General features: G+C 41.2%; 1 protein-coding gene across 1 annotated transcript in view; it reads left to right on the top strand.

The window, feature by feature from the left end:
• igsf3 (immunoglobulin superfamily, member 3) overlaps positions 1-15,521 on the top strand; it is an 80,030-nt gene that overhangs the window by 8,064 nt on the left and 56,445 nt on the right. Inside the window, exon 2 of the mRNA XM_004557868.4 lies at positions 10,921-11,301. Within this exon, the coding sequence (XP_004557925.3) occupies positions 10,921-11,301 (381 nt within the window). The remainder of the gene's footprint in view (positions 1-10,920; positions 11,302-15,521) is intronic.

Below are 15,521 nucleotides of genomic sequence, written 5' to 3'. Positions count from 1 at the left end.
ACGTCCTCATCGTCTGACAGACACTCATCTCTATGCCCGCGTTTAAAGAAGCACGTGCGCATAATTAAATGTCTATATTAACGTTTCTTTGCCTTCAACATTCCCCTCGCAAAAAGCGCTTGACTCACTTTACCGCTATGTTCTGTTACGGCGCTCGCTTTTACACATAAAACCAAAGATGTGCTGGCGTGTGTATGTGTGTGTTTGTGTGTCTAATTGCTTATGCATAAATGCATGAATTTACAAGCGCATGTCTTTCATTGCCTGAGAGGCAAAATGACTGACAATGGCAGAAAAAGTCTGTTTGAAGTAGAGTAATTAATAGTTAATTAGTTTTCTTTCCAATCTGCGGCTTAATGCACAAACGTGGGAACTGATAGCAAGTTGCCAGTCATACAAAAAAACCCAAACCTAACCAGTGTACATAAAGTAGACGCAGCTGTCAGGCATAATTGTACACAAGTACAAGATGGATAATGACCAGAGATAGCTGTGCGATTTTTATAGCTACATTTTCTTTTGCGACAATTAACGTGAACATTCGACTCTTCTGTAAGAGTTAGTCACGACTGCATATATTGTGTACAGCTTTATTATTATTTATATATTTCCTTTAGTCTTATTTCTGGAGGAATAGCTTGGTTTGGGCGTAGCTCTGAGACCGCAATGCTTTGTCATTCAGACCGGGTGGGGGATGTGTGTGTGTGTGTGTGTGTGTGTGTGTGTGTGTGTGTGTGTGGGGTGGCAGGTGGGGGGTTGGGAGGAGGGAATCAGGTTGGTTATGACTGGGGGGTTGGGGAAGAGGAGGTTAGTGTGGTAGCAGGTGTCCACATAGAGTTAATGCATTTGGGGTGGGGTGTAGATGGAAGCACTAAGTGCACTGAAGGTGTGTTCGTGTGTGCACGTAGAAATGATTGGCCCAGACAGACTACCTCTGTCCTCTGTCCAGACGCCTTTGTCTTCCTCACAGTGACAAACAGTAGTTGGAATTATGGCTGTATTTGCCATGGAAAAATTGTCACTTTCAGCTATTAATGTAGACACCTCAATGTGGCACAGACGGTCCTCCTTCAAGTTCTGTTCATCAGTCTACAGTGACTGTAGCCATCTGTTACACTGTATGTGTTTACCCTGCCTTTCAGTAACCCAGATTCCATAATTCAGGAGTCGCACATTTCCAGAAAAGCATTTCAAACACCTGATGTGGACCTGTTATATTTATATAATTTCCAACGGCATATTTTTATTCTTAGACTCTGCTCGCATTATCTTTAATATTGTTGCAGCCCCTTTCCCCCTCCTTTTCAAGTTAACGGTCTTCTGATTGGCTTTCCCTTGGAACCAAGATGACCATATTAGGACGCTCTCTGTCATCATCTGTGAGCCAAGAGTAGGAAAAAATAAGGGGAACCAAACATTTAGGGAAGTTTGAAGCTTTTGGGTCACAGGGATTGCTTGTACATAGGCTGGTGTGAGTAACTGATACTTTGACCACATTAAACACCATCATCACCAGTAATTACATGTTACAGCAATTATGTCATGCGATGTGTTAAAAATCCAACTTTCTGCTCCTTTTTTTTTTTTTTTTTTTTTTTTGTGATATAAATCATAGAGTAAAGACACCTTGACTCATTAGCGATTCGGGAGTCACTGGTAAACAATGCTTTGGCGGGGAAAGAGTTTATGAGCATCCACTATTATACAGGTTTATGACAGAAATTAGGAAATGCCTGCATAATAGGTTCCTTTGAATTTGCTGTAGCCTTGGCTGGAGCGTGGAAGACAAAGCATTACTAGCCAGCTCTGTTTTTAATCATTATGCGCCGTTGTTAAGGAATGACCTTCACGCACACGTTTAAGGTTTTAATTAAATTTATATGTCAAGCTACTGCTCTAGCTGTGTATGTCACAGTAGTGACTGTGTGTTGATTATCCGTTCCGTATGATCTCTCCGGATAAAACAATAAAACTTAAAAGCTCTTTTTCCGACGTGGTCCAACAAGAAGGCGAAGCAGCTGAGGGTGTAGGAGGGAGGATGAAGAGGCAGCTGTTCTGTCGAGAAGGATAGATTATGATCTGCTCTGCGCTGTTGACACTACTGACGAATAATGCCAGCACCGGAAATGGAGAGGAGAAAATATGAATTAGCCCACACACTGAAAAATTACATTTCAGCTAAGCAGGCGTATCCTTAATGCTTGGTTCCATTTATAGTGTAGTGGCCACTCACACTTCGAGCATTCAGCACCATATTGACGCAGAAGTAGGAATTAGGAACCCCCCTCGGCTTCCATCCTGGTCTCACCAGCTGTTACGAGCAACAGCGCAGGTGAGGTCATGACTGCTACAGCCCAGGAGGCCCATAAATTAGAACTAGTTAGCATAGTGAGGCGCGAGGACAGCATGACCCAGGTGTGATTCAAAGCAGGAGTCCTAGTTTACACCGAGATTTGAGAATTGGTTGGGAGTTACAGAAATGGAGACTATAGCATGATTGATTTGAATGCAGTGAGACTTGAATGGCATTTAAAAAAAAAAAAAGATCTATTGTCTTTGAATCCAGATAGAAGATTGGATCCAATGGCTATTTGTCTAGACAATGCATAGCATAGATGTATATATATTTTTTAAATAAAGGATGTAACACATAACTTTCTGGAAAACTGCAACTTGGGCTTCTTTTATGACACGTCGGTTTGAAGGATATAACTTGTTTTTATTTGTGAGCTTTATTGGTTGTTATAACCGGACAGTCAGACTAACCTAACTGGCTGCTGCCTGCGATCTTGCTCACCACGTTTACCTCAGGTCTCCTGAAAGAGCAGGAAAGCAAATAAGTATTCATTCACACACGGACACATTTGTATTTCACGGAATGTCAAACAATCTCTCCCAAAAATTGGCTCCGTCTCACTTGTTCTCTCTCCCCCCACCCCCCGAAAAAAAAATTTATATATACGAAATAAAAATAGAACTAAATAACACTACACAAGGTACTTGCCTGTGAAGTCTTTGCGTGCAAAGTTTAGAGGGAGCATAAATGTGTACACAGAATTGAAGTGCACACTTATTCACTTACGTATATACGAAAATGTGCGAGTTAGTTTACTTCTGATCCTCTTCTTGCCCTCTGGCTTTGTTTTCTTCCATTTAACACATCTACCCCTTAGTGAATTCGGCCCTGTGTATCTGTTATTTATTATTAGTCTTTTTTAAGTCTTGCAATCATTTCCTATGTACTACTAACATCACCTCTGTCTCTTTACTTGACACATACAAAGACAAGATGGTGACATACAGTTGAACTGCTGTTCTACCAACCCCGTGGACATCCTGTACTCTGTCGTTGTCGCTGTGATTAGAAGTGTGTGGGTGTAATGGGCAGTTGTTGTAGCTGTTCGTCAGCAGTTGGATTGACCAGCCGGCCTATGTAACTGACCTCTCGTGGAAGACGTAACACTTGCTTTTTCTTTCTTCTTTTTTTTTTTTTAGCCATCTCTCCCTATCACTCAGATGTTTGTTCGACAGTGCCTTGAGGGAAAACATTTAGTTTTTCACTTAAGTACAAAAGATAAGATGCTCCCACTTAATAAATGAGGCTGTCAATATTAAAGATTCTGAAGCTGGAACAAGGGTCAGAGGTTTTTAAAAACAGCCCTGCTGCAGCGACTTCTACAATCTGACACACGCCATGATTATCGCTGCAGGAACGACACGGATGGCAAGAGGAGTAAGAGGACGAGGCTTGAATTGCAATATTCGATGCTGTCTAGAGTCTCTCCAATACGATGAGAAAACTATAGGAAATAAAGTCGGGTATTGTCATCAATCTATTGCTGGGTTTACATTTGGATGATTACATAGTGCCATGTGGAAAGCCTGACAAGCCGAATGTTAAATTTATTCTGCAGAGGCAACGTGAAGAATTTTAGTCTGTTAAATCACATTTCTTTTGCACAGACACTTTCACGTAAGAGGCATTACAAAAATACAATTCGTGCTCTTTGCGGCGCACGATATGATTTAGCATGTAAAGGTTTATTTTGTTGGACAGTTTTGAGAAAGAAGCTAGAATTTGTATTGTGATCATACCCTTACTGACTGCTAATGTGCCCCTCTTGCATTAAAAAAAAATCTCTCTTCATTGATCTTCTTTCCTTCTGTTTTGCCTCATCTTGGAATCTCTCTGTGTCTTTGGCACTCTTGCTGTCTCTGGTAATGATGTTAACAGGGTCAAATGCTTTCAGGGGCCTAGAGGGAGAAATATACAGAGTGATTTTGGAGTATGGTTAATGAGTGCAGGGAAGAGTGGACAGGAAAATATTTGTCATCGCTCTTTGGTCTTTATTTCTTTCTGTAACACAAATGGCAGCACATTATTTAGCAGCATGCCTACACACTCACACTCACTCAGGTTAATACAGATATTTAAGTAGCCAATTGCATGGCAGCATTTAGGCCATGCGTTTAAACATGTGCACAACGGTAAGATGACCTGATGAAGTTCAATCTGAGCACCAGAACTGGAAAGAAAGGTGGTTTAAGCAACCTTGAATGGCATGGTTGTTAGGATCAGATGGGCTTGTTTGAGTCTGAAATTGCTGATCTAGTGGGATTTTCCTGCACCACCATCTCTAGGGCTTACAGAGAATGGTCTGAAAATGAGAAAATCTCAAGTGAGCAGCAGTTCTCTGGGTGAAAATACCTTGTTGATGCCAAAGCAAAATGGCCAGACTGCTGATATGAAGGCAACGGCAACTCAAATAACCACTTGTTAAAACCAATGTATGCAGAAGAGAATCTTTGAATACAAAAAGTGATTAACCTTGAAACAGACAGACTGCCACAGCAGAAGACTACACCAGACGCTTCACCTATCAGCTAAGAACAGGAAACTAAGGCTAGACTCACCAAAATTGGCCATTAGAAGATTGGAAAAATGTTGCCTGGTCAGATTAGTCTCGATTTCTGCTACAGCGTTCAGATGGTTGGATCAGAATTAGGCATTAAAAACATGAAAGTGTAGCTCCAGAGTGTACCCATGCTCTGAATGCTACGCCCATCAGGATATTGCATCATGTCACAAAGCTCAAACCATCTAAAACTGCTTTCTTCAACATGACAATGAGTTCACTGTACTCAAATGGCCTCCACAGTCACTAGATCTCAATCTAATTGAGCGCCTTTGGGATATTGTGGAACAGAAGATTTACATCATCAGCTCCTGAGGCAAAAGGGGGTCCAAACCCCAAGGTGTAAAATATATATTCAAAAGCTTTGTGCATTTTGTAATGTTCTGCAACCTGGAGGCAACCGTTCTTCCCCTTCCGCTCTTTTTTTCCCTCTGCTCCCCGTGTAATCCTTTGCTCTTCTTATTGCTGCCTTACTCTGGATCATTTTGAACCTCCCTTGGGCAAACTGGACACTGATGTAGAGCACTTTTTTTTTATATGTAGCATGTTCATATGTTTAAGTCGTGTTTCGCTGAATCATTAGACGGTCCCCTGTTCAACTTTCCTAAATAGTTTTTGCCAAAAAGCATTGAGGTGAAGTTTAAGGGCCGGCAGTATCTCAAACACTGGCTATAATCCCAGTTTAAGATTCAAACCACTGTGCGCTAAACTAAAATAGTCACAGAACTTATTTAGTTTTATGCATTGCGTATCTCCCTGTAATATTAATAATTCATGCTAAGTTGCAACCTTATTAGTCAATATTTCATGATTTCTTGTGGTGGAGTTTACCAAATGATTGAAGGTGAAGTAAACACAAGTAAACCAACTTGAAAAAGTGGCAGCTGTGAAGAAAAACAAGGAACTCACAGAGGGGAAACAGCAGTCAGTGGGGGGAGAAGCTAATCAGGGAACTGAGAGGTTCAACTGACACGTTATTAAAATTAAATAATAATAATACATAAAGTCATTGATGCAATTGTGCAGAGGGTAAAAAAATAATTTTTTGCCTTTTTGAGGCTGCTTTTTACTCCTTCAGTTATAGAGATGATTTTCTTGCAGTGAATACAGTATCACAGAATCAGTGTAATGTGATGTCATCATTATTGTGGACATATATTGTCACGCCTTGACTTCTATCGCTACTGAAGAACAACAAAAAAGTCTTCCGTCTGCATCAAGAAATGATTGGAGCTATACAGTAGGGTTGTGGTAGAGTGGAGTTCACATGTTCTCTCTGTGCCTGTGTGGGCTCTCAGTAGGTTATTTTAACTGGTGATTCTAAAGTGGCTATAGGTACGAATGTGAGCGTGAATGATTGTCTGTCTCTACGTGTTAGCCCTGTAATCAAGTAGCGACCTATCCAGGGTGTACAGCTGAAATAGGCTCCAGCCCCTATGCGACATAGAATTGGATAACAGGTTAAGAAAATGGATGGATGGATGTTTGGAGTTGTGACCACCTTCTTCCACTTTAGAAACAACCTGCTTCAAGTGAGAGAAGTAAAACTCTTAACAAAACAAACACAGAAATATAAAAACCTCTGATGTGAAACAGCCAGAGCTTTTATTCTCGCTGAGAAAATCTGATAGTATCTATTCACTCCGAATAAGGCAATTGAATAAATGCATTTACAAGGAGTCTAATCTATTTTTTTTGTATTAGAGCAGTCAAGTGTTATGAATTCACAGTAATTTAACCTCATATATTATATTAGTAAAGCAAGGCTGACGCCTCACCTTTATATCATAAACAGAGACATACTTTATTCAGTCCCACACTGGGGAAATTCACTTGTTACAGCAGCAAAAGGGAAGAACAGGTGAATTAAAGATGCAGATGGTTACTATATACAGTAAAATACACCAAGATTTTTCTTTTTGATATATACGTAAAGTACAGTGGAAGTGATAATAATATACATCATTTTTAAACAGTATTTATACTGTGTGGGTATTGTACAGCCTGACTGCGGTTGGGATGAAGGAACTACGTTAGGCTGATCCTCGTTAGGTTGCTTAAACTTTTTATGCGCGTCCCTGTGTGCACGTATAGAATATAATCTGTATTTACACGTGTGGGTATGTAATTAAAAACTGAAGCAAAGTGAGAGTCATTGATGGACAGCTCTGTTCTCTACATTAGCATGTGTTTGCACCGCTGTGAAAATGCCCTCTATATTACTTACGCCCTACAGTGTTTTTTATTATACACCTTTCAAGGTGTATAATTATCATGTGTCATAGAAGAGTGATGATGTGAGGTGTAGGTATGAATGAATGCGAGTGGCCTCACTGCTGTTTCCGCTGAGAATAAGACACTGGCCACGAATGATTGGATTAGTGTTTAACCCCCCCTTCTTCTTAGCTTAATCCTCTTTGCAGCTTTCTCTCTCTCTCTCTCCCTCTCTCTCTCTCTCTCTGTGTGTGTGTGTGTGTGTGTGTGTGTGTGTGTGTGTGTGTGTGTGTGTGTGTGTGTGTGTGTGTGTGTGTGTGTGTGCGTGCGCGCGCGCGCATTTGCAATCATTTGCTCCCATTTGCTATATCCTCCAACCGATCAACAGGAAGGTCAGCTTGCTTGTGGTCATTCTTCATCACCTGATGTGGGACACATGTTTTTGCTTGCACCAAAGTTGTGTGGGAAGCAATGGGCCAGCTATGATGAGGTATGAGATACAGGAAAGGAATACCAGAGAAGGAAAAAGGTAGCAAAGCAGGACATCTGCGGTATGCAGAGATGGAGACGAGCGTTAATAATAGAATATCTGAGGCCTTGTTGAACAAATATGGACACTTGGAGATCAAGGCAGCGCAGCCAGAGGTGAAAAAGTTGGGAGATGGGGGGGGCTCAGGATTACTGTGGAAGGGTGGTGGAATAGAGCGATCAGTTGAAGGTCTGCAGGGTTTGGTTTGTCATTGTCATCCTTTCTAAACAGCCTGCAGAGCGATGGACACTTTGAAGTTTCACAGAGCTGCTTAAATCCTGCTTGAAAAGATGCAGAGAAGCGTGAGGCACAGAAAAGAGACAGGAATATCCAGAGAAAGAGAGACTGCAGGGGCAGGACGAAGGGGAGGATTGATGATTGGTGAAACATGGGGGAAGGGAGTGAGAGTAATCAGAAATGAGGAGAAGCTTGTTTCATGAGGATGACAGGAGACAAGTGAAGGAAAGCTCTTAGTGCACAGTATGAGTCGTATGGTTTGTTTTTTTTGGGGTTTTTTTTCCTCCTTCTTTTTCTGGATGTATGAGTAATATGTTTCCAGCAGTTCTAGGTGAGAGGAGCACTAATGCAGCAGTACAGACTTGGATTTGGGTAGACTGGGTGCCGCCAGATTAGCACACTGACATCACAGCAAAGAAACACTGGGGGAACCAAGGTCTGAGTCATTACTGATGGCTCCTGCTCTTACATACTACATTCCATGCTGTGGTCAGATAGATTTTGCCAGCACATTTCATTGTAGACGTTCTGTCTTGAGTGCTTAATGCTTTCTCTCTGTAGAAACATTTTTTTATATCAAGTAAAAGTCAGTTGCCAAATTTTTAACAGGTTATGATTCATTGCAGTGTGGTACAGCAGTATGTGCAGGTCCAAAAAGATGTGCAAAGCTGGCAGATAAGCAGAAAAAAGCTGACGGCACAGATTGCATACAAATTGGATAAACAAATATGCAAGTTTATTAACGAAAATATAATAAATAATAAATGAAAACATGTTGAATTCCCTCTCTGACTGGTGTGCGCGGTTTATTAATCCATTTCTGTGGATCCTCTTCTAATTATTTTTCCTCTACCACATGACCCCCAGGGGGGCTCCACAGAAATCTGGGGATAAATATTTTGCTTAGTGACTTTTTGTTTTTTTGTATTCCTTTCCATTTCCATGTTCAAACAAAATATGACTTTCCTAAATGGGTTGTGTGTTATTGATTGAATGTGTAAATAAAGCATTGTCGATGCGTTATGAAAAATGACTCAAGACCGCATTCGAAATGTCAATATGCTTATGACCCCCACACACACTGCTTACGAGTGCAGCATTATTAATAGTGGAATTGGAACACTACTTTGTCATTTCAAGTCTTGTATAGTATTTCTATAATATTCGCACAGGAACGTAGCAAGACTTGGTGACCTTACCGGAAGCTACAATGAGATTCCGAACTTTTATCTTGTTTCTATAGTAACACAATAATATCACAACATAATTGTGCTGTTTGAACAATTTAACTTGAGTTTTTTTGCGTTTTGTTTTTCATTTCTCTTTGAAGAAAAGGTCAACCTATCTACAGTGGCTGCTTTCATAATTATGAGGGCGTACAATTTTGAAATCCTTGCCTTGAGGAATGATTATTTTAATCAGTTTTCACTTCAGTCTAACTGATTTCATAGAGTACTAAGGTGAGGGACTCACAATAATAGATTTGTAAAACTTGTTCATTTGTGGAAGGTGTTCAGGAATCTCAGGAAGCAAGGAAAACAAAACGACACACGAGCCCCTCATCTAGATAACGATGCTTGCTCCGACTCTATTGGAAGTATTCTCCTACAGCAAAATCATCGTAACTTTTCCTCCCGTTCATCTACGTTTTGCGGACTCTGCGAGCACGATTTGCAAAAGGGCCTTTGTTTTTCTACAAGATTGACCTTGGACAGGCAAACATGGGTGTTAATGGACCTGCGCTCACAGTGAATGAAAGGACGGGTGTAGTGCAAGTGTGAGAGAAAGTTACTATGGTAAGAGTGAGGATGTTAAAGTTAAAAAGCTGTTCTAGTGAATTATTAATGCTGAGCATTGTGCCTACAGACACAGCCTCTTACAGACTTTCTTTCTTACATGCACACACACACGCACCCACACACGAAAACACAGCTGCAATCCCCAGTTGCTTGTGCAGACAGGAAACAGCGTACTTGTCACTCTGTCTGGATTTGGGGGTATGTGTAAATGCTCTGTTGTCTCTGGCCCCAATGAGAGGGATGTTTGTAGTTGTTCCCTGAATGGCGAATGTTCTCTGTGTGTGTGTTTGATATGTGTGGTTTTGTGTGTGTGTGTGTGTGTGTGCGTGTGGGTGTATAAGGAGTTAAGGCAAACTTCACATATGCTGAACGCCTAAATATAGGCTACAAAGAGTGATAATAATCGGTCTTGACAAGGGCTTGGTTTGCTCGCAGTTTGTTGCAGTCCCCTGTGATGGTTTAGTTCACTAATTATTTTTGTTTATAATGAGAGCAGTGTGTAGCCAGGAGGGAGATGTTTTAAAGCTACCTTCTTAGCAAATGACAGGCTAGTAGAATAGCCAACAATGTTGGTACCGGATAAATCTAAATTATGAACAACATATTGGATACCAATATGTTGTTCAAAATAAATTTGTTTGATCATATAAACCCAGCTGATTTATGGGTTTGATTCTAATCCTTTGTCTGCTCACACCTCTACTCGTGATGTGGACTAAAGATTAGGGATGCATCAAGCCAACCAGTGTTTATTATCCGTTTCAACCCCAGCTGTAGTCTGTACAGCTTGACACGCATTTTACCAGCTCATGCTGACCTCCGTCCTGACTCCCAGATGGCTGCTTCTCACCACAGTGTAGTACAGCTGCGGTGGTGTCCTTGTGGGGAAGGGTTAACATGCGAGTGTGTGTGATTGCCGTGAGCGTGATTAGATTATAGCTGTGAGCTACTGTGATTTTTCTTTTTCGTTTTTCTAAGTGGTTACTGGTGTTCAGAACTCGTTCAGGTGAGTCTGTGTGCACACCTCGACCTTGGTAAGCACACCCGTGAATGCTTAGTTGCACATGTCACACTGTTTCTGTATTCCTGGGAGATGTGGGGGGCATAAACTCTGTTAATGCTAAATATTTAAAGTGCAGTTTTGTAACCTATGCTCTCTCTTTCCTCTCTCCCTGCCTTCACCCTGTCCACTCCTCCCTTGCTCCCACTACCTCTCCATCTCTAGCCGGTGTCGCTGTGGCTCAGCGAGTGGTAACGGTGCAGAGTGGGCCGCTCGTACGGACTGAAGGCTCACACGTGACCATCTGGTGCAACGTGACGGGCTACAAAGAGGGGACGGAGCAGAACTTCGAATGGTCCATGTACCTCCCTTCAGTACCAGACCGGGAGATTCGCATTGTGAGCACAGCTACGAAAAACTATGCCTATGCCGTATATTCCCAGAGGGTGACTAGTGGGGAGATCTTTGTGGAGAAGCTGAGTAGTGACTCAGCTGTGCTGCACATCACCAAAGTACAGGCCAAGGACCAAGGTCTGTTTGAGTGTTACACACCCAATACAGACGGGCGGTACCTGGGATCCTACAGTGCACGCACCAACCTCACTGGTGAGTCTCTAAGAGCACACGTGTACACACAGAAACAAGCTTATGCACACACACACACGCACTCAAACCACATCTCGGTACCACAGGTACTAAAACTGTGTGTAGCTGAGCATGAGCATGCAGCTAATGTGACATCTGTGATACGCATACAGAAACATAATTGGAAGATTTTATACTGAATTAGCATTCAGCTTAGGGAGAGGAGGTTTGCTTTGCACCTTTCAAACAGAGGTTCATTAGCACTAATCTAACCTTTGCAGCAGTGCAGTTTATGTGCCACTTCACAGATATACAGTACTGTGCAGAAGTCTCGAGTCACCCCTCATTTCTTAATATTTTGCTAGGATGGGAACTACGTGCAGCGATTTGAAACATGTACACATAACATCTTGAAAGTCAGCATTTGGTATGAACTTTATTCTTCAACACAGCCTTTCTTCTAATTTCTTTAAATAATCTTCAACAATAGTTCTCAAGGCATTCTTGAGACATTCAAAGCTCTTCTTTGGCTGCCTTCTGTTTCCATTTCCTGTCAAGATGATCTCGAACTGCTTCAGTAATGTAGTGCTCTAGGGAGGCTAGCCCATCGATGAACATGATGGATGATTTCCTCCTTTGTGTTAGGTGCCTTTTTAATGCTTGAATGATTCATAGGTCAGTTTTTAGTGGCTTAACAAACAAAAAAAAAGCATTCCTGTGAAAAAGATCGGGTACAAGAACTGGATGGAAAATTGGTGAAAAGGCTGGAGAACTTTTGCTCGAGAGCACTAAAAAAATACAAGAAAGTGTTATATCTTGGGACCCAAATATAAAGACATGTGGAGTGGCTTAAGACTTTTTCACATTACTGTATATTCTGCTGCTTTCTGCTAGCAGAAATTTGAAAACTTTAATTTATTAAATCAAATTAGCTAAAAAAAAAGCAACAAAAAAACATCCATTTTGGCGTAATGATATAACAGTTTGATCAGTGACTGTTAGGATAATTATAATTGTAAAAAAAAAGCACCTGCGCACACTGAAACATGCATTGAAAGACTTTCCCCTCCTCTACATTGTCATGTATTTCCCACCTGTTTTGAACGGGGGGGAAAACCAAGACGCATCCACACAGGTATTCCCACACCACCCATTTATCTATTGCCGTGGGCTCTTTCAGTGTACTGGCAGAATGTGAGACTGTAGCAGTCAGTAGTTTCCCCTCTCCCGCTCCTTATTTTCCGGAGTCATACACACATCTACCCAAAAGGCAGTACTGAAGACACAGCTGTCACTCCATTCCCCCCATAACTTCATGCCTTTATTTCTCTCACGACTGACCTTCCTTTTAAGGTCAAAGCAGATTCCGATGGGATGAAAGCACAGTATCACTGCGAGCTGAGAAATGCAAATATTTGCATACTTTTTGAGTCACCATTGCAAAGACATTGTTTGCCTAGAAGATCAATGGTTAGTTTAGCTTTCTTTTTCACCAAATAAGTTATTATTAGGACTTCAGTGGTTTGTATTTTCTAGCATGAGCAGTATGATCTGAATGTGGGGCAGGGCTCAGTTGCAGGGCACTGTGAAACAGCAGTGCTGATAGCACATAGTATTTATAGATCAGTGTGTGAGAGAGAGCTAGACAGAGTATGTGAGCGGAGGTGTTGAGGGACTGTTATCTGAGCCTCTTTCTGTGTCTCTAACCTCTTAACCCAGTTTCTAGGGTCAGGGGTACGCAGCAGGGTCTCCATTTCTTCCCCTTTCCTCTACTGTGCTTTTGAGTCCCTGTGTATTCCCCTGGCAGCTGTTTGCCTCCCTGGACCACTGTGAGCAAACAATACCTTGTTCTCCCTCCTCTCACCCTCCTATTTCTCTTCTATAGCACATTCGTCTGGCTTTCATACTGTCACGTGTCTGTTTCTATTAATCATCAACCCCGGCCCCTTTCTCTAATTTGATCTCCCTCTGATGTATTTAAAAAAACCTTTGCTGATGGTGCCTTTGAGGAATTGTGTTTCAAGGGTAGTGTCAAAGGATGATCGTAAGCAGGGAGTATTATGAAAGACATATAGGCATGTAGGAAGTGAGATAGAAAGGGAGACAGAAGGGATATGTCTGTGTGAGTGTCTGGCAGTGGGGTGGCTGGGTTAATTGTAGGGGAAGAAGGCTGCACAGTAATCTGTGCCCTGAGTTCTACTGTATTAAGTCTTACTCAAGGTGATATGTTTCATCCACTGTCATCTTTCTGTACAAAGAGCAGGGAAGGGTTTTAATGTGGAACTTAACACTTGCTGCCTAAAGGGAAGTAGTTTCAGCCATGAACCTGCACATTATTCAGCACGATACTGTGACCTTTTGTTTAACATCCTGTATTGTCTATCAGATGGATACAACAACTGTGTGTTATTGACTACCTGAAATGGGATACCTGCTTCTCTTTTTATCTGAAAGGGGTTGTTTCTTTTTTTTAGGGAGGGGGTAGATAGAAAGTTTGACTTTTTTTTATCCTCCATGAAGGTAAAGCCATTAATCAGCTGAAAAGGTTTCTCTGCTTGGTCCCAAAAGACCAATATTTCACCTGTGCAAATGATAATTAGCCACCACTGCACACATTCTGGATTATATCCACTAAATTATGGAATGGCTCCAAACCACGGGAAGATCCTTAGTATGTAGGAGAAAAGGTTAGATTTGACATTTTATTATTTTCCTCTGTGCATTTGGATTGGGAAAGCAGCTTGACTTTGACAGCACAATGTTCTTTCACACCTTTGTTATTTAGAAGTCAGATTCATTTTGCTCTTTTGCGAAAAATGGTACCAGCACAACCGCATCATGGCCCTTTGGAGGAGGTGCTCTCAGTCTGGTTCCAGTTGAGCTCCAAAAGGGTTCACTTACATCATCTCGATCTAACCCAGCTCGGGCGTACATTACATATTTGAAGTAACTGCTGCATCCTTGAACATAAAGCAATCTGACTGTTGGAAAAGTTCTATAGATGTACACAAACTGTAGCATAAAATAAATGTAGATTTTCTGTTTATCCACTAATCAAAAACAGTCTTCCTGTATTTACTTTTGTTGCTTATTTCTGAGACACTTCAGGCCAGTAAGCAGACCGAGTGTACTTCTGTGGGACATTTGTTCACTTGGATTTGTCTTAGTGTGAAAGGATACGAAACCAAGAGGTTAAAGTGTGAAAACACCCTAAAAATATTTTCTTGCCTTTGTTAAACACACAAGCAGAAGTGGATTGTGATCTTGTTTTACATTTGGTTATTTAATGAATTGGTGGTACACTCATCGCAGCTACCCAACTGTGTTAAAATTGTCGATTTTTTTTTTGTTGCAGGGTTGAAAATGTGTGTGGGATGTTTTAGAATTCTGTTAGTGAAATCAAATTTAGTAGTTTCCTATTATGATTCGAGTATTTGCTCTTTTGTGTCACCAATATGAATTTACTAGAGTCATGGTTGAAACATCATCTGTCTTTCTATTCAAGCATGTTGCTTATGATTTTAACTCCTTTAAAAAAACAAAAACAATCTACCATGCTTCTCTGTTTTTACCTTAGTCTGTCTTAGCCTGAGTGTTAAACTTAAGTACATCTAAACACTTAAGGGTTTATTACAGAAGCCTAATCACAGCTGTCTGCATGCACTTCACAGTTGCTGCAGGTTCTCCCACATCTGTGATGAGGTAAACGATTTAGTTTCTCTCATCAGTTAAACAGAAGCGCTGCTCACGTTGTTATATGTTGAATGCTCGCCTGCTGCTTTAAACCTTCAGCTTTCAGTGGGCAGCTCTGATGGGAAGTCTGGACAGCAGCAGATGTAAAGCTCCACATGACTGTTTGACAGAGCAATAATTATGATTCACACCGCTTTACTAGATTAGCAAACTGGGTTGAGTGAACCACAATTTGCTATGGTCATCACAATAGAGGGTATATGTCGCATAAATGCATAACCATTTTTCCCTTTTTCCTGTTTTTTAATCATGTGCTTTTACTGTAATAATTGTTGTTGTTGTTGTTGTTGTTGTTGTTTATGCATGCTCCACTGTCATTGTCAAATATTACATAAGGCGTGCATTTAACCTGAGTGATGTGAAGCTTTTTAAAGTCAAAGATCACCTGGCATTTCCCTTTGTACACCTCCGTTCTCTTAAGTTGGAGGCTGACTAAGCTCAGTCTGTTTTACTTGGGTGTATGCTCTTGTGTGTGATTTTTCTTTCTT

This window comes from Maylandia zebra, linkage group LG16 (genome assembly GCF_041146795.1).
Source record: "Maylandia zebra isolate NMK-2024a linkage group LG16, Mzebra_GT3a, whole genome shotgun sequence".
Classification (NCBI taxonomy): Eukaryota; Metazoa; Chordata; class Actinopteri; order Cichliformes; family Cichlidae; genus Maylandia; species Maylandia zebra.
Note: the sequence above shows the minus strand (reverse complement) of the source record. Positions and strands in the feature narration are given on the sequence as shown.